Source organism: Vanacampus margaritifer, chromosome 11, assembly GCF_051991255.1.
Source record: "Vanacampus margaritifer isolate UIUO_Vmar chromosome 11, RoL_Vmar_1.0, whole genome shotgun sequence".
Lineage (NCBI taxonomy): Eukaryota > Metazoa > Chordata > Actinopteri > Syngnathiformes > Syngnathidae > Vanacampus > Vanacampus margaritifer.
In genome coordinates, this window is record NC_135442.1 from 3,944,279 (window position 1) to 3,962,948 (window position 18,670).

General features: G+C 43.9%; 3 protein-coding genes across 13 annotated transcripts in view; 1 reads left to right on the forward strand and 2 right to left on the reverse strand.

Moving 5' to 3' along the window:
- Nucleotides 1-241: 241 nt before the first annotated feature.
- On the reverse strand, nucleotides 242-15,468 carry ttf2 (transcription termination factor, RNA polymerase II). Of its 2 annotated transcripts, none has more exons than XM_077580682.1 (21): nucleotides 15,332-15,468; nucleotides 9,883-9,988; nucleotides 9,675-9,761; nucleotides 9,146-9,215; nucleotides 7,944-8,999; nucleotides 7,621-7,861; nucleotides 7,262-7,492; nucleotides 7,047-7,184; nucleotides 6,000-6,150; nucleotides 5,827-5,929; nucleotides 5,489-5,679; nucleotides 4,689-4,842; nucleotides 4,504-4,595; nucleotides 3,388-3,473; nucleotides 3,066-3,208; nucleotides 2,823-2,999; nucleotides 2,280-2,338; nucleotides 1,844-1,997; nucleotides 1,271-1,353; nucleotides 933-1,007; nucleotides 242-868 (listed from the first exon to the last, which is right to left on the reverse strand). In XM_077580682.1, the coding sequence occupies exons 2-21, from the start codon at nucleotides 9,975-9,977 to the stop codon at nucleotides 724-726; spliced, it is 3,531 nt and encodes a 1,176-aa protein (XP_077436808.1). In that variant the 5' UTR covers nucleotides 9,978-9,988; nucleotides 15,332-15,468; the 3' UTR covers nucleotides 242-723. The 2 variants fall into 2 exon arrangements, with proteins under 2 accessions (XP_077436808.1, XP_077436807.1); XM_077580681.1 differs by lacking the exon at nucleotides 15,332-15,468 and adding an exon at nucleotides 10,088-10,757.
- Nucleotides 5,676-18,467, forward strand: cpap (centrosome assembly and centriole elongation protein). Of its 9 annotated transcripts, none has more exons than XM_077580692.1 (18): nucleotides 5,676-5,697; nucleotides 11,640-11,939; nucleotides 12,233-12,458; nucleotides 12,555-12,630; nucleotides 12,841-12,937; nucleotides 13,068-13,625; nucleotides 13,795-14,455; nucleotides 14,784-14,916; nucleotides 14,989-15,154; nucleotides 15,338-15,469; nucleotides 15,547-15,648; nucleotides 15,706-15,796; nucleotides 15,968-16,101; nucleotides 16,220-16,297; nucleotides 16,908-17,048; nucleotides 17,120-17,204; nucleotides 17,409-17,529; nucleotides 17,713-18,464. In XM_077580692.1, exons 2-18 carry the CDS (start codon nucleotides 11,667-11,669, stop codon nucleotides 17,903-17,905), a joined length of 3,267 nt encoding a protein of 1,088 aa, XP_077436818.1. In that variant the 5' UTR covers nucleotides 5,676-5,697; nucleotides 11,640-11,666; the 3' UTR covers nucleotides 17,906-18,464. The 9 variants fall into 9 exon arrangements, with proteins under 9 accessions (XP_077436818.1, XP_077436814.1, XP_077436816.1 ...); XM_077580688.1 differs by lacking the exon at nucleotides 5,676-5,697 and adding an exon at nucleotides 5,717-5,951; XM_077580690.1 differs by lacking the exon at nucleotides 5,676-5,697 and adding an exon at nucleotides 9,611-9,806.
- rnf17 (ring finger protein 17) overlaps nucleotides 15,332-18,670 on the reverse strand; it is a 78,601-nt gene continuing 75,262 nt past the window's right edge. The window contains exons 38-39 of one of the 2 annotated variants that reach the window (XR_013296020.1): nucleotides 16,428-16,490; nucleotides 15,332-15,457 (exon numbers count right to left, since the gene is read on the reverse strand). The gene's annotated coding sequence lies outside the window, so the exon portion shown is untranslated. Of the gene's footprint in view, nucleotides 15,458-16,427; nucleotides 16,507-18,670 lie in introns of both variants that reach the window. The other variant, XR_013296021.1, reaches the window with a different exon arrangement.

Below are 18,670 nucleotides of genomic sequence, written 5' to 3' on the forward strand. Positions count from 1 at the left end.
ATACGTCAATACTGGTGTGCAAGAGTCCCTCAAATTCAAGTCTTTGTGTATGTGTGGCATTGTGTAATGTGGCATGAACTGTCTGTAAAATATCTGCGTATGATTCAATTGTGATACAGTGGGCCTTAAAGGCAATAAAAAAAAAAAATCTATATATCAGTCAAAAATGTAATAAAATGGCTAGTATGAGGGTAGTAATTGTTATTTGCATAGGTTGCAAAGCCATTAATCCATTCCAGAAAACCATGAAACTATTTTTTTTTTTTTTTTAATGAACAAAAATAGCACAGTATTGTAAAATATAAATACAAGAACATAATAAAACTTAATGTAACTAAATGTAAATTTGAGTAAGCACAATTAACCAGAAAGTCGCATACTCTCGGTACATTGGAGTGGGACGGCTTAGTCAAGAGCCTGGATTCAGTCGGGTTGGTAAGCACGGTCACCTCCATGCTCCTTGGGACTGTTTTCATTTGGCATTTGTGTATTTGACTCAGTCCCAGTAAGTAATTGGCCGAAAATGCATGATTAACCGTCACGCTCTCTTTATGAATCTTGCTCATAATTTCACATTTTTTGCTCGTGAAAAAAACAAATACAGTATACACAAATTGGGGCACTCGGAAGCAAACTGTATGTACCCTGGCTCTATTAATTTCAGGAAACACTGAATTGCCACACACATGAACAACCATAGACATGTAAATAAATGTGAAGACTTCAAACGCCAAAAATGATCTTGAGGTCTGCCAGGGAGAGTTTGGCGACGGCGCTGCCCGTTCCCGATAGCACGCTCTGGGCCAGCTGCTTCTTCTTGGCCTGCAGCGTGGAGATCTTCTGCTCCACTGTGCCCTCGCACTCGAACCTGCAAGCAAACCTGACGCTATAGAAGCTAAATACTTAAGGATAAAGTGAGCATCCCCCTTTACCTGTGGATGGTGACATCTCTCCTCTGTCCCACGCGGTAGATTCGGTCACAGGCTTGATCCTCTAAGGCTGGGTTCCTGTCAAGTTTGTCAACCGTAGTCATATTTCAAATCAAATGTCCAACCAAGGACTTTCCAGCAAAACATACCAAAGTATTAGGGAAATTTACAAAAATATTAGATCCAATAATATAAAAATCTTATGACAAAAATATTGCAAGATAATGCAAATTTTCAATGAAAAACAAAATTTGAAAAAAAAATGTTAGGCAAAAAATATGAATAGAGACAAATAGAAAAATTAAGGTTGAAACGTCCTATCAACTTCCCAGCTCACTCACCAGTGCATATCCATGAGGAAAAGGTGATTCCCGCCCACGAGGTTGAGGCCGACGCCGCCGGCACAGAGAGAGACCAACATCACCTTCCACAAGAAAACAGAAACATTTGGAAAACAGTAATAATTAAAGCTACAAGTCAGCTGCCCCTGCAGAGTTATCAAACGTCACTGCCAGGCTCCGTCCACACACTATGACAAAAACTAGAATGCCTCACTATTAACAGGTAGTCTTAGCCATCTGTCTATTACGCATGCTTCAAGTTCAGTAGCAAAGAGAAAAAAAGTAGAGGACTGATCGCTTTTTCGTGACACCTGGAAATGGTCAAATGAATCCTCAAAATGGCCGCTTCTTGTGTCTTTTTGAGTATGGCTTTATGGTGGGTCTACTCATGATAGTCATGCTCACCAAATTTAATGTTGCTAAGTGAAACTGGTTTCAGGGGTTAAATTAAATAAATATATAAAAAAAAGAAGGTCCCCTGAAAATCAGCAAAATGAAGCTACATTGCCACTTCAAAGCAAAATGGCCGACTTCCTGCGTCTTTTCGGCCATGGCTCCGTATGGATGAGTCACCTGTGGTCCTTTGGGGTTGGTGTTGAATTCTTCCACCAGGTCCATGCGACGCTTAGGGTTGACGGTTCCGTCGATGGTGCCGTAGCGCAGGCCGATCTGCTGCAGGTGGACGGCCACGATGCGGAGCATGCTGGTCCACTGGGACACGATCACGCTGGCAGAACAGAGAGTTGCGTAAGTCTTGCGGAGTAGAAGATAAAGTTGCTACAATTTGAAGTTCAACCACTATTTGATGGTAAAATTGATCTGAAAAGTCATTTTGCATCGTCTTAGTCTTGAATACGAGTGACGAGCACACCTGGCTGCTCAAACATAGTGCTTTGTTTCCAATTGCAGATCCAGAACTTTGGGATATATTTCCCCATCAAAATGTTGGGACAACTGCAAGTGATGCAAATTTTGGGGTCTTACTTTCTTATTTTTGACTCATTGTTACCTTTTCTGGTTGTCACCCTTCCCTCGGACCGCCTCCAGCTCCGAGACAATAGCAGAAATCTGTTAGGAAAAAAAAACGTTTTCCATAATGTTTTTTTTTTTTAAATAATAATAACAATAATAATAGATAATAATAATACATTTTATTTGTAACACACTTTACATCTACAAGTGATCTCAAAGTGCTAAATAATAAAAATGTGAAAAAAGAAAATCTAGGTAAAAGTCACCGGAACACATAAAAAAAAATTATAAATTAAAATGTCTTTGAAAAAGAAACGTTTGAATTACATTTTAAAAACTATCATTAGTCTGGGGAGCCCAGAGGTTGTCCGGAAATACAAAAAGTCAGACATGACCATTTTTTATTTTGCTTCCAATTGCGATGAATTCCCTAGTAGGAGTTTGGCAAAGTACGAGCCCTGCAATTGACTCAAATGGCTGCTTCAAACCAAAATGGCTGACTTAATGTTGAATTTCCGGCATGGGTCCTTGAGACTTTATGGTGCGACATTGTAGCGGTGCTACCCCGTCCATTGCCCACCTTGGAGCTCCTGCTGCCCTCGTCAAACAGCCGCGAAGGGAAACGCGTGCCGTTCAGGCCCACCGTGTCCTCGGCGGCGTCCGACGGCGAGGCCCCGGACGTGAGTGACAGAGCGTTGAGCTGCTCCTCCAGGGAGAGGACCACATCATCGCCTTGCAACTCCGATGAGTCCAGAGTCTGCGCCAGACGGAAAGAAGTGAGGACACGTGCCGTGGGTGCGTGCGGGCGGGCGAGCGTGTGTACCTTCTGGAGCAGTGATAGGTGGCAGCAGCACTGTCGCAAGCGCAGAAGCAGTGACAGGATGTGGGCGGTGCTGGCCGCCTGCTGAGGTTGTTGGGAAGAGGACATGGGCGGCTCGGATTGGGACAAGGCACACTCCTGGGACACTGAAGGGGAATCATATGCTTGTATAAATTGAGACATACACACACTCACGCAATAATGAACCAGGAATATGTGTGGTCTACTTTTTCCTTTTTCTTCTTTTTTTTTTTTTATCTCGACAAACTCACTTCCTGTTTCAGCTTCATTTTGTTTGTTTTTTTAAACTGAGTTGACGTCTCACTTTTGTCAAAAGGGTTATTCGCAGAGGCGCTCCCTCCTCTCACGTCGTTCCCTTCGTGCCTCTTCAGGTAGTTCTGCAGAGTAGATCTAGAACCAAAAAGGCAAGTCAAGTAACGACTCGTTTTTGCAAACCAAAAGAATGATACCGTTCGTGGCTCCAATTTGGAGCATAGTTGACTTTCCCACACCAAGTACCAGAACAGTCCAGTTGTTATCTATTCAGTGCCCTGAGAATAAAATAACTTGGATGAATGAGAATACTCAAAGGCTAGTTGTAGTAGGTCTTGCAAAAGGCCAAAAATGACCCTTGATACTTTTTTGTGGGTCTCCTCATGATCAATATGCCTACTAAATTTCATATTGCTATGGCTAAATTTGCAAAGCACTATTACTAGGGTGTCATGTTTATTTTAATGGTGAGTCAAACTTTGATGAAAAGCAAATGTTAGACTTCCTGTGCCTTTTCCAGCATGGCTTCTTTTGAGATTTTTTTTTGTGGGTCCACTCGTGACTGACAAGCCTACCAAATTTCATGTGGGCAAGTGGAACGGAATTTTAGAAGCAATCAGACAAAATTTGTAAAAGACTTTGGAGGACTGCTACAAACGGCCAAAAATAACCTTAAAATGGTTGCTTCAAAACAAAATGGCAGACTTACTGTAACTTTTACAGCACAGCTTCTTGAGATATTTTTTCATAGACATGGCTCTCAAACCTCATGTTGCTTTGTGAAACTGGCTTTGGGCGCAGAAATTTCAAAGTAATATACCTCGAGTTTGTCTTCTTAAGTACACTGGAACTAACTAAACTCAGTCTAAAATGGTCACGTCAAAGTAAAATGGTGCTTCTTGAAACTTTTTTTTTTTTTGGTTGCCAACTCTCCAGTAAGGAAAGTAGCTATTGGCTCGCTAAATGATATCATTGACTAATTTGCATAGTTAGCTATTTGCATGTCATTGTACTGGACGCTGTAGGCGAGAGGAATAAGGTTGTGAGAGAGGCAAAAAGTGAGTAAAAAACACCAGGAAAAAAAGGCCCTAGGTTTGCACCTAGTTGGGCGCCAGGAAACTCTGGAAACACTGATAGACATGCCTAAACAAAAAGTATTCTACTTCACCTGGACTGGGCAAAAACCACATCATAGACCGCTTGCTCGTCCTCAGACAGTTTAAGTTGATGCACCTTGCAGGTGCGGTCAGGAAGCTCCACCTGGTGAGCAGACATTTACTTTTCTTTTAAGTTATGAATTTTGAAAAATTTCCCAAAGGACGGTCTGCATAAAATGGTAACAAGCTTCCATACCAACGGTTTTCCCAAAGAATCCCGCTGGTCTTTGGTGCGTCGCAACAGCAGAGTCCGAGTCAGGATGTTGAGTCGCTCCCTGCCGCGCTTGGAGCCGTTGTCCACCTGCGCCTTCCATAGTTTGTACTCGTCAAACGGAGAGCAGCGCAGAAACCTAAAAAAAAATAACAAACCTGGGATTTTACATGGTACGTTTACAATGAGGACAAAAAAGGAATCTGGATCAGATATGGATTGAATTTATTGACATTAAAGCTTGAGATCGAGTAAAAACAGCATAATTGAGATCAGATCTGGATTAAAAAGTGCTTTTGATATTGACAGTGAAGTTAGTTTAAACTGGATTAAATTGGACTGTCACAACCTGTCCAATGTAAACAAAATGAGCCAAATGGAGTCCAGATTTTGTCTAGATTGCGCATTTGACATAACACTCATATCTGATAGACGCATAAATTAATCATGGATATTTTTTTAATTGCCTTTTGCTTTCTATTCTCTCCCTGATCAAGTGTAGACCAGATTCATATTAAAACTTAATAAAAACATTGCAGGGTTGGATTATGTAAAAGCAATTTTGTTCACATTGGCAATCTTGGCTTGTTTACGATTCATCAAGTCCAATGTGAACAATAGGTCAACTGTAACATCGGACCAAGTTTAATCCAGACATTTGAATGCAATTGACACTTTCATTTTCTTGACATTGGATAAAACTCGGTGAGACCTTATTTACCAGATCCGGATTAAACATTACAATTACGGGGATTTGTTTTTTCGGGGGAGGTAAAAATGCTTACTTGAGCAGGGAGTACACGTCCAGCAGGTTGTTCTGGATGGGCGTGCCGGTCATGGCCCAGCGGGCCGTCGCCCTCAGCTGGCACACGGCCATGGACTGCTGCACCTTGGGGTTCTTAATGTTGTGCGCTTCGTCCAGGATCACCCGGGCCCACGCCACCCGCACCAGGGGTCCGCCGCCCGCTACTGCTGGCTGAGGAACAGTATTTAGGTGACTTTTAGGAAGTATTTGCGAACATCAAGGAGTGTTTTTAGGTCGCATTGTACATGAAGACTTGGGCCGACATGAAATCGGTATACATGTAAACGCTTGTACTTGATATGAAAATATTTCACACACCACATCGTTGTCTTCCTTGTTGTGTTTGTCCGCCTCCTTCTGGTCGGGCGCTTCCCTGGACACCAAACTGTACGTGGTCACTACCACGTCGTGTTCGGCCAGCCTGACAGACACGACAACCATTTGTGAGTCAAAATTAAATTGGTTCTGCATTTGTGTGTGCGTGAGCTCACACTCTGGCGTTCTTGTTGCGGTCGGGTCCGTGGTACAAGTACACGCTAAGCCGGCCCGCCTTCACGTGTCGCTCAATCTCCTTCTTCCAGTGGTGGACCAGCGAGGCCGGGCAGATGACCAGAGTGCCTTTGGATGGCACCGCTCGGCAATCTGCGTGGTATTTTTCAGTTGTTGAATAGCCAATTGGAATATGACATAATTACGTTCAACCGATTTAAAGTTGCCGTATGATCAAAATCCAGTTTGCCGTACAATGCCGTACTCATTTATACAATATCCTTTAATTGAATTTCCAGTAGGGATGTAACGATAATGGCAATATTGTGATATCGCGATATTAAAACTGCCACATTATCGTCGTCGTCATGTCACGATATTAAAAGTAGCACATCTGTTAAAAAAGTCATGTTGATTTCCATTTGTGCAGTTTCAGCACCCTCTGGTGGCTAGTTTATTTTAGTGCAGTTTAGTTTTTAAAAGGCATGTTTTGCCCCCTCTATGTTTAAAGTTCCAAAAATAATGGTCAGATGAAGGGGAACGTAATGTGCGTGTGAAGTGAGTCAATAAGTGGAGGAACTCAATGTGTGCATGAATTAGCAAATAAGTGCCTCAATATGAAGTGCTATTAGAGGTTGTAGGTTGTTTATATGCATTGATGTTATGCACAAAAGCACAGTATTGTATTTTTTAAATATAAGCTCTTTTTTTTCCTCTACAATATTGTGACCTTTTGTTATATCAACAACCTCCACACAATCAGAAGTGGCAAATCCAGGTCCAGAAAGTAAAAACCCTGACACAGTTTGGCTTTAGTCCCTGATGCTAGTTAGCTAGCGCCAGTGCAGGTAAACCATGGGAGCTAGCTAGCTAGCTAGCACTTATGGCTAAAGCCAAACTTTGCCTGGGTTTTTACTTGGATGACTGGATTTGCCACCTCTGCCCACAATATCGTGATAATTTTCGTATTGTGACCTTCATATTGTGATAATATCGTATCGTGATGTTTGGATATTGTTACATCCCTACTTATTTGATGGGAAAGGTACCAGTTTTTGACAGCCAACCCTCCTGCTTCTCCTCCTCCTCTTTTTCCTTGTCCCCTTTCTCTTTAGCTTTCGCCTTGATCTTCTGCGCCAGCATGAGTGCGATCATGGTGAGCGTTTTTCCCAGGCCCATGTCGTCCGCTGAGGCGACAAATATAGCACGTTAAATTAAAAACAAAATGAATTTCATAATGACAACATTTCCTTTGCCGCCTTACCCAAAATGCCTCCGCATGGATTCTGTGCTTCCCTCCAGAGCAGCCAGGCCAGAGCTCTCCTCTGGTGGGGCAACAACGACACCTTGAGCCCCTTGGGGTCCGGAGTCTCGGCATCAGCGGCCGGGCAGGACTCCAGCGACGCGTGCAGGTGGTCGATGGCCTTGCATGTGGCGTTTTTCACTGCCAGTAGTCGGTTGTCTGTCATGCGGCCGCCGTAGAAGGCCGCATGCGCTACAACACAATACAGACCACCATCAGACTTTCACACCATATTATTGGATATTTTAATTTATAGCATGTATTTTTTTTATTTCGATTAAGTTTTGTACATATATCTTTGGGGAAAGTGTCAAACTTACCTTCATGCATCTGGGAGAAGCCCTGACTTGGCTGGTAATGAGGTCCTGGTGCGGGAGGGGCGGGAATCAGGATGGTGCCCCCCGGGCGGCTGAAGGGGTTCACTGCCTGGCTGGTGGCCGGCGTCTCGTTCGCGGGAGTGAGGTTCAGAGACACCAACGCGGCCTCCAGCTCTCTCACTTGAGTTCTCAGACGCTCGCCTTTGTCCGGCAGCGCCTCCACGTTCACCGCCGCCAGGGTGGCCTTGAACGCATCACATGACAGTATGAAGATTGAGAGCAAGGGTTTTTAAAATTATTTATTAAAAGACATAGTACTTGCTCACCTTTTTCTGCTGGAGCTGAGTGGACAGCATGTTGTGCATCCCCTGGGGGTCCCTAAGCGGACCTTTTATATTGGAGGCCGGTTGAAATCCAGGGTAGGAGGTCAGGGGCTTCTGGATGGCGGCAGTGGGGGTTTGGTGGGTCTTTTGAGGGGGCTTTATGGACACCAGCACCAAATCGTCATCCTCATCCTCTTGATACTGTTTGCTTTGACGGGGTCTCCATTGCGCACCGTTATAAGACCGTCCGGAGGCAACCATTTCATTTTTGGGCACAGAGGTAGTGACGCTTGCTGTGGAGGAACCTCTGGAAGCAACCATTTTACTTTTGGGCACAGACGTGGAGGCACCTGACGTTGGTAGGGAACCTTTGGAGGTGGCCATGTTGCTTTTGGGCACAGGCAGGGAGACGCTGGATGTGGCCATGTCACTTTTTTGAGCAGACATGGAGGTGGCCATGTTGTTTTGGGGTTTACAATTGGAGACACTTACCGTTTCAACAGAGTCTTTGGAGGGGGCCATGTCACTTTTGGGCACAGATGTAGAAGTGTCCGTTGCTGTTACAGAACCTCCAGAGGTGGCCATATTGCTTTTGGGCACAGACATGGGACCTATGGGAGTGGCCATATCTTTTTTGGGCAAAGATGTAGAGATGTTTGTTGCCGTTACAGAACTTCTAGAGGTGGCCATATCACTTTTGGGCACAGATATCGAGACACTGGAGGTGGCCGTGTCGCTTTTGGGAGTAGAAGTGCTCGGAGGAGGTATTTTATCCACAGATTTTTTCTTCACCTTCATCCCTGCTGGAAGATGTTTACCTTTGTATGTGTCAGCTGTGATTGGCCTATCTTGCCCTTCATCATCATCATCATCATCATCATCATCATCTTGTTCTGCTGTACTTTTCTTCTCCATGTTGTCTTTGCTCTCACTCTCTCTTTGCTTCGTTTGCCACTGTGATTCTTGGACCACTTTCTCCGGAGCCTTGAAGGGGTTTCGCACCGGTGGCAGACAGGAAGCTTGTGCCTGTTTTGTACACTTATTATCTTCCTTTTGTGGCTGTAAAATGATGAGACATTTGTGACAGTTAATATATACGTTATAATTTTGATGAGACAATATACCACATGTATGGCAAAAAATTGAGCTCCTTTAAGTATGCAAGAGTAATTTTTAGAGAGGAGCGATCACACATATGCTCTTACCATAGACCAGGGCACATCTCCACACCATCGCTGCCCGGCTTTTTTACCCTCAACGCATCTGTAGAACAACCTGAGGCATACAAAATATGTCATATATGAATGCAAAAGACAGAGGCGACAAAGGTGTGTACTTAAGTAGCAGTACAGATATTTTTGTGTGAAAAATAAGACAGGTAAAAGTACTGATTCAGCTCCTTTACTAAGTGAAAAAGGACATACTCTGAAATGTACCCAAGGAATAAAAAAAAATGTATTTATCTTTTTTACAGGGATTTTTTAACACCAGCAAGTGGCAGTTTTTAGGCAGTCACAAGATAATGCAAATGCACACGATTCACAGTTGGATAACATCAACAATTCTCTTAAGTAAGATCATATATGAGGAATGGTTTACTTCTCATAATTTGTTGCCGTCATTGGCAATGCTCTCTGATTTGGTTCCATGTCAATTTTATTTTGGAGGTGCTTCGCCACATATACTGCACATGTCAGAAACCACCAGTGCCTGTTAAGTTCAACAGCCACCCACCTGTTGCACTGCTGCTGCTGGCTGTACGTCAACGCTTGGAGCTCCACCATGGAGTCTTCATGTTGAAGACAGTGGGAGGCCGAAATGCTGAGGATGAATGAGTCAGATGACGATTAGCAACTTTAATTCGGTGTAGTAATAATAATAATAATGATTAATAATAATAATATACAGTATATATGATAGTAAGGAGACACCCCAAAGAGACCTGGCCGATTTGCTGAAGTCACAGCCACGCTTGTCCACACACACGTAGAAGCTTTTGCCTTTGCTCGGTCCATCTTTCACGCCTGTCTTTAGCATACATATGCCTCCTGTGAGACAACACAAAGCGTTAATTGTGAATTAAAGGACGCTACTATGCAGAGTAGACAAAAATTATTTCCCAAATAATTCGTATTTTAACGCCTTACCGTGGACGTCACATTTAATTGTGTCCATAATTGACTTAATGTGTTCTCGAGTGCTTGGAAATGAAACTTTTGTGTCATGTAACCGTTTTTGTATCAACCAATCACAGGCTTACTTAAAAGGGAAGTTCGATGTACGCATTTCAGTATAAAATTAGGTCGACAAAGTTCATCGATTTATGTCATCAACTTTGCAAAAGATCTCTAAATAACAGGTACTTATTTAGTATTGTATGATCTAAAATGTACTTTTTATATTTCTGTTTGTTAAATAAAGGTATTTATAAAATAATAGACCTTATTGTGAAATATGAGACCGGCTATAGTTTACCAAGAACTGCTGGCATTGAAGCCTTTCATTTCCCCTCCCCCTTTTTAAGAGGCAAAACCGAAGACTACATTTGATTTGACTGCTGTCCTCTTTTATCTGCTTATCTAGTGAAGTGATAGATGTTATATTTAAATAACTATGAATAATTCAAACATGCGCTTCATCCTCCAGGCCAGCCGGTGGCGCAGATGACTTTACTTTCGCATAGAAGAAATCAGCCGCTGTCCGCTGTTGTTACGTCACTATCGCGGGCTTTGTTTTGACATGGCGGCAAAGTTTGTAAAGTTTTCCTTTTTGGTGGTGGAATTTTAAACGTCCAGTATTGCACGCCGGCGCCCCACTCATCTCGTCCGCGTTGAAGGTAGCGCTCCGCCCATGTGTGTGTGTCTTTAACATTTTTAAATTGTTGAGTGTTTTTTTTTTTTTTTGAAGTACAGTAGTTTAAATGCGAGGCGTCGCCGGGGGTCTCTTTTTTTTTTTACCCCTTTTATTTTGGCTGTTATCAAAATGGAGGTTAGGATTAGTACTGCCAGCGTTTCCTCCTTGACAGTAGACTGCGAGGGCCAGCAGAGGAAAACAAAACACGATCAAAAGCAACCATGATTTTAATATTAGTCCTATCTGAGTTAAATTATTCCCAACAATGTATTCTCTTCATTTCGTAACGTTTCTTATGGATGCACTGCTTCCAGTAACCAGATTTAAATCAATCTATTCTTCCCTTTCAGCATCAGCAGTGCTGGCTGGTTTCTAGTTTAACCAATCAAATGTATTGATGTCAGCATTGCGCAATCTGTGATTAGTTCGCCAGAGCCAAACTTGCCAGCAAAACACACCTGTAGCCTTGTACACACATGAACCCATTTAATAATCAGTTTCTATGGTCACTGGTCAGTAGGATGCATTTTATTTAAATGGATTGTGTTTGTCGTTATTACATAAGTATTGATTTTGAGCTGCTCCAGATGATGTATGTAGCAGAGTAAATTGAGTGGTGGTATTAAGAGGTGGTTTAAGTCCTTACTGAAGGCCCAGCTACCAAATGCACAGCTCATCACTGCTATTAATATAGCTAAGCCAACGTATGCTAATTTTATTTAGACCTGTAAGTACAGTATTGCCAAAAATAAGTTTCGCCTGACATGGACATTATGTGAAAACCAAGTGTGATTAGCCCCAGTCTTAACCTGTCACTAACAACTGTCGCTCAAATCCCGGATTAAGGACAGCCAAGAAGAGGCCGGGGGCATCATGTCCTCTCCCATCGCCGGGCTTCCGCACTCGCCGTCGGACTTTTTGTCCCGCTGGATGCCGAGCAGCGCCAGGGCCGGTGTGATTCTTGACCCCGGCTCTCTGCGGTACGACTCACCGGGAGCTGATGTGTACCCGGAGCCGGATGACTTTACCCCCATGGCTGCCTCTGCGGACAGCAGCTGCCTGGTTGTGGGGAACTTTTCCGGGGCACCAGGAGAAGACGGGTCCAACGGCTCGCAGGATGTTTCCATTATGATGAAGCTGGATCAGGTAGTCATATTTTGTGCACAATCCAATGCCAGTTTGACATGGGTTTTCTTGGCTCAAATTGAGGTAGAGGTGCTATTCTGATCACTCACATGAACCCTGACCCCTCACTGCCATAAACATTCTCTTTTCCGGCGAAGAAAAACATGTCTTTTTTGTTCTTTAGCTTTTTCTTAAATTATATTTTAAGGGTGAAATTTCAGGATGAATCTCAAATGCATCAGTTGGGGTAACATTTACAGGTCAAATGATGCTGGAAAACGTTTGTGTAAGATATTGTGCGTTTACCCCCGCAGCTGAGGAGGTGGCAGCAGCACTTGCAGGAGCAGCTGAAAGCTGACCAGCTGGACCAGCTCCTTCGCCTCCAGGAGGAGCAACAGCAGAGAGCCCTGGCAGCCTCCAGTCCAGGACAGAAGCCCTCCAGTCATCCCGGGGGACTCCAAAAAGATCACCGCCAAGAGGAGGAAGTTCTCACGCCGTTACAGAGTTGTCAGAATGGCATCGAAAGACACGAGGAAGAAGGTGAGCGGTTTCTTGTTGTACGCAATTGCCTGGCGGTTCGTCGTTTTTTGCCCAATTTTTTGGGAATCTATTGTCATTCACTGTTTTTGTGTTCAGGCCTGCCCAAGCCAAAAGCAAATAACCACAACGCTCACAACAACAAAACAAACGATGATCAAATGCCACGAGACAGGTAAGACGATAGTCTTCCTTGTTCTTCTTGCTCATAACGTAAAATCATCTCTGTAGATTTTATTGTCATATTTGGGTATGTTTGTGCCCATGTCCTTCTGTGTCTGCATGTCTTTTGCATGTTTCTGTCTTTGTGTATATGCCCGTGTGTGTGTTTGCTCATATGTGTTTTTGGCTGCATTTGCGTCCATCCGTCCGTGTGTGTCTCCAGACCAATCCAGGCAGGCACGCAGACGTTTGAAGAGCTGTTGGAGGAACAGCTGAGATTGGAGGAACAGAGGTTGAAATCTGCCCAGCAGCAGCAGCAGGTCAGACAAATGTCAATATTTCTGCGGGTGGGATTGGGGGTTGTCTACCTCAGATACGACAAGGAGGAAAATTGTGATGGCAACTATAAGGGCCAGAAATGGAAATATGTCACCTTCTGTTTGTTGACAGAATCCAGATGGAAGGCAGTCGGCGGCGCTCCCTAAACGGGCTTTTCTGAGGCGAGGCGAGGGCTTGTCTCGATTTACCAACAAGGCCTCTCTCTCCAAAGAGGACTTAAACATGGATCCCAAACCGTCAAGCCAGGCCAGAGTTGTCACTCGTAGCAACTCCGAGAAAGGCGGAGCCCAGCGACTTTCTGTCCAGCGCAAAACCGCCACCCTGAACAAGGAGAACCGTCCGAGAGACGAAAGGGATCGGAGGGACGTGAGGGTCGAAAGTAAAGTAACGCGGACCAAAGTGCTGGGATGTCACCAGAGTCAAAACACAGGCGGGGAGGTGAGAACAAACAAACGGGTGGAGGAGAGCCACCCCGCCACGAAGCAGGCGGGCGTGCGGGCAGAGTCGCCCGACGTCCCGCGAGAATCGCTGGAGACGCCCTTGGCGGAAAAGCTGCGCCTTTGGGAGTGCGAGCGCCATCTGGAGAGCATGGAGCTGGGAGAGTTTGAGCTGCTGGAGCAAGCGGCAGACGAGCTCTCCTTCTCATCTAACTCTTCCTTCGTCAACAAGGTGAAGATGATCATAAACTCCCGCTAATTTTGCTTCCATTTTGGCTTGAAGTTGACGTGACCAAATATGGTTCCTTAACATATAAGGAGTCGCTCTGGCCATTTTGACCTCAGTGACCAAATATGCTTGCTAGTCCTATAACTGTCATGTTTGTTTTTGGGACCTGTAGATTCTGCTGATGGACCGTGAGAAGCGGAAGTTGCTGGGCGTGGCCGGGCTCCATCACAGACGACTCTCATCCACACCTATCAAGTCGCCAGCGGCCACAGAGCAGCGGCGTAGCCCTGAAATTCACGGTGGCGCTGTGAAGAGCCATGATGATGATGATGATGATGATGATGATGATGACGACGATGATGATAAGGACTCTTCATCAGAGGCCAGCACTGACATTAAAGAGCCTGAACGAGTTTTTCCCAGCGGCTTTTGCTTCCCTGTCCAGTCTGAGCCACCGTACGACAAACGCTCCTACCAGGACGATGACTGTGAGAGCGAAGACGTGCTCAGCAGTATCGGCGACAGCGACAACAATCACGACGACGACGACTCCACGCTGGAGGATGACAAAGATGCGACACCGGGCCGGGTCGTGTTTGACGATGACAACACGTGGAACGAGATGGACGACACAGCGGTCAGCGTCGAACCCGTCTCGGCGGAACCGGCCAATCAAGAGTCAAATGCTGCTCCTACCCTGCCTCCTCCTCCTCCCTCCTCCAAACTCATGATGAAACTGTTCCCTGGGCTCAAGCCAAAGACCCAGAATGCACCTCTTCCTCCACCTGACGTCACCTCAACTTCCACATCTGACAAAGCGGACAACAAGGCAGGTGAGACCATCAAAGCAATTCATTGGCCAACCGATGTAATCGACAGATTAACGATTAATCGGGGGTGGGGGGGGGGGGGGTGCAGTCATTTTTATTCTGCCAAATACAGGAATCTGCATCATCCTAAAAAAGAAAAAACAGTGGTCGTGTCCTAATCTTAATCTTAATTGAACCCTTGAAATTTGTGCACTGGTCTGTGAGCGCCCTGTGATTGGTTGTCGACCCTGGACCAGTCCAGGTTCTACCCTGCTTATCTCGCTCCCACAAGTCATCAGAACAAGCACTGTAGAAAATAGCCGATGAAATTGTGCACCTTTGCTGTTAACAGGGCAGCCGGTACAATCCACACAGTTGAGGGAGCGACTGGCGGAGCTGGAGATCGAGATCGAGCGTTTCAAGAAAGAAAACGCGGCGCTGGCCAAGCTTCGGCAAGAGAACGAGAAAAACCAGGACAACCTCAGGTGACCTGTCGTAAAAAAGATGACCACTAACCCCGGGTCCCTGCGCTTCTATTAACATGTCGGGTTGTCCAGGAAGGAGCGGCTGGCGTGGGAGCAGCAGCGAGCCGAGCAGCTGGCTCAATTTGAGGAGTACAAGAGGGAAGAAAGCCGGAAGTTGCAGCGTGAACGCAAACTCTTTGAGAAACACGCCTCGGCCGCCAGAGCCATGCCCGACAAAAAGGAACGTGAGGAGATACAGGTACACACTCGAGTCTCAATAAAGTTACGTAATAGGAGGCGGTCCAATTGTATTCGTGCAATAGCTCAGAATGAACATTTTAAGCAACATCAGTTTGTTTTTTTTACCTTTTTGAGTTGTGTATTGTTCCAGTGCAGATCCAAATAAAGTTGAATTGAACGTGATGTCCTTTCCTACCTCGAGGCTCTCAAGCAGCAGCTGAGCTCCCTACAGGAGGATCTGAAGAAGAAGGAGGGTCGCTGGTCCGCCACTCATAGTCGCCTTCGCCAGCAGATCGACTCGCTAGGCCAGGAGAACAATGAGCTGAGTGATGAGGTGAATAGCAGACAACAGAAAAATCTTTGTTATATTTCAGTCTTTTAAAAAGGTGCTTCTCTATATTTTCACTTAAGGTGCGCATGCTGGAAAAACTTCGCCTGAATGCCTTGAAGAACTGTGCGGATGCAGAAAAAGACAAACGTGTGCCTTCTGTTAGCAAAGGAGTCACATTTGCTGTGAGTACTTCGACCATTACTAAAAGTTTCCATTAATCACGTCAAATGTTTTTTCAGAATCCCCTGGACTCGAGAAGGAGCGTCAGCCCTCCACATGGCGGCAGTGCAGCACCCGCTAAAGGCAACTCCACTGCAAATGCGAGTAAAGGTGAAGACGTCTTTGAAGGACTCAAATGCTCAGACAATATTAGTGCCACTTTGGTGGGGGATGATATTTTAAAAGCATACTGAAAAAGTGTGATATGGCGTTCGCTTACAAATAACGCCTTTTAAAAAGTTTGGAAAAGTCAAACCAACATACGAACTTGTATGTGTGTAGGGATGAAGAGCAGCCTGAAAAAGCCAACACAGTCCTCTTCTGTCCCCTCATCATTAGGACAAATGTCAGAGGAAAAGCAAATGGCAGCCAAAGAGAAATCTCAAAATGAGCAACACTCTGAGAGCTGCTCGCCGGTAAGCGACGGACGGCGCTCTGACCGTCTTTCCCTGATCTAACAATTCCCCGTTAGAGCTTAATAATAATAATAATAATAATAATAATAATAATAATGAAACATTGTGATTGATTCAGATTGTAAGAGAGTCAAATGAAGCAGAGAGAAGTGAGGCTGAATCCGTTCAGGAAGTCATCAGACACCCTGATGGCAAGGTAAGAAAAAACTGGCACTATGGATTCACACAAAGTATGATTTTTTTTTTTACTTACTTTTTCTTTACATTTGTAATTGTACTTATGTAAAAGGTGACATTTGCAGGTACAGAAGGTTGTTAAGACTTACATGAAGGGTGACAATTGTAGTTGGAGAACATCCCAAAAAAGAGCCGATGATTCGAGAAGAGTCCTAAAAAAGATTTAAGCTGGAGAAATTACAAAAACAGACTTTGGTGTAAGGTGACAAATACAGGTGAAGAAGCTCTTATATTGGAGGCGACGTTTGCAGGTGGGGAATGTTCTAAAAACTTGTATAAAAGACAACAGAGGAAGGCCTTAAAAAATATATTTAAGAGTTAATGAATAAAGGTAGAGAAGGAGCCAAAAAAATGTTAAGTGATGGTTGCATGTGGAAGAAGGACCAAGCAAGTCTTACGTAGACACGATGATGAATCTGAATGAAGGCACTCAAAAGACTTAACGAAGAGATGACTGTTGCAGATTGAACATTTGCCCGTTTTACAAATACTTCATCCCTTAAGTATTTGTTCAACTTTACAACGGAGAGAAAAATGGACCAACGTAAATATGACCTTGGGTATTCCAGGTAGAGAAGGTCCTGACAAGTGGCGACCGCGTCATCGTCTACCCCAACGGGACCACGAAGGAGGTGTCATGTGACGGCGTTACAGTCAAAGTAACTTTCTTCAACGGTGACACCAAAGAGGTCACGGCCGACCACAGGGTGGTGAGTGCAGCTCACTGGACACTTGACTTCGTCTATTTTTAGCTCCTGAATAGTTGTCCTCTGGTCACTAGTTGTACTACTATGCCGACACTAGGACTACGCACATCACGTACCCAGACGGCGTGGAGGTCCTGCACTTCCCCAACAACCAGACGGGTCAGCAAACCACCATTTAACAATATTGTCTGTATATGGTAACCTTATTCATTGCCAACATTGTACAGGTATTGTTAAATTATATTCTGGAATATCGCAATATTGTATTCCTTAATAAGGCTATGATATGATTTATACCAATATGTATCCTATCTAGTGGATATTTTTGCTATTACCAACGCGGCATCCATTTTGTGTTTGTAGAAAAACATTTCCCAGATGGCCGTAAGGAAATCACTTTTGCCGACCAGACGATGAAGACTCTTTTCCCAGACGGCAGCGAGGAAAGCGTCATGATGGATGGAACTGTCGTACAACTCAAAACGTACGCACGCGCGCATTTGCACGACAAAATAACTTAACGGAAAATTTGAACCGTTTCCTATGTAAATTCCAATTACTGTATATTCATGTAAAATTGTGACAATTCCTGTCAAATTTCAAATTAAAACATTACATTAAAAACAAAAATCAAAAAAGTCACTAATGATGTGTTGGTGGCCAACAGGGATGGCACCAAGGAGATCCATTTCAACACAGGACAGAAGGAGGTACACACGGCCGACTACAAGAGGCGAGAGTACCCCGACGGCACGGTCAAAACCGTCTACGCCGACGGGCGGCAGGAAACGCGATATCCTGGAGGACGGCTGCGCGTCAAAGACAAGCATGGAAACGTGCTGACAGACGAGCGGCAGTAGACTCACTATAAGTACTGTTCTGGACCGCGACCAAATACGAGGCGGCTTTTCTATTTATTTATTTCTTCCAGTTTGGAACTCCACCTTGGTGCGTTACAGCCACACTGATTAGGAAAAATGTTGAGTTAGGAGTTAGGACTATGTTGTGAAGTTGAAAAATGAATAAACCCTTGCTAGTACAAGAAACACATTTGAACTTTAAGAGGATTGAGTCCTTTAAAAAAATATGTTGCAATATTATAATTATATATATTTTTTTTAATAAAATTTAACAAATGTAAAAGTGTGTAAATGTTTCAATGTAATATTAATTGTAGCAGCTTTTTATTTAAGATATTACTGCCAGTTATTTGTAATATGTACATTATTCTCACATTACAACTTTTTGTAATGCACAAGCTCATTCCTGTAAAATCACAACTCTAAACTATTAAGTCTTTATTCTCTAAAAATTACATTTGAAACATTGAGTATTCACATAAAATTGTGACTTCTCACAGTAAGGACAATTTTGTTAAAATTGCACCTTAACACTCAAAATGTTGAATTGTTTATTTTTTGTAATATTACTGGTACTTTTGTAAAAAAATGACTTAATCCCAACTATGTTCACGTATAATTACGACTGCATATTTTTTTAAATAAAATTATTCACATACTCTTCCCATAAAATTGCACCTTTATAACAATAAAATTCCAAATATATTCCCTAATTTGACAATTCAAATGAAAATTGAAGACAAACTGAATTTGATCACGTAAAAT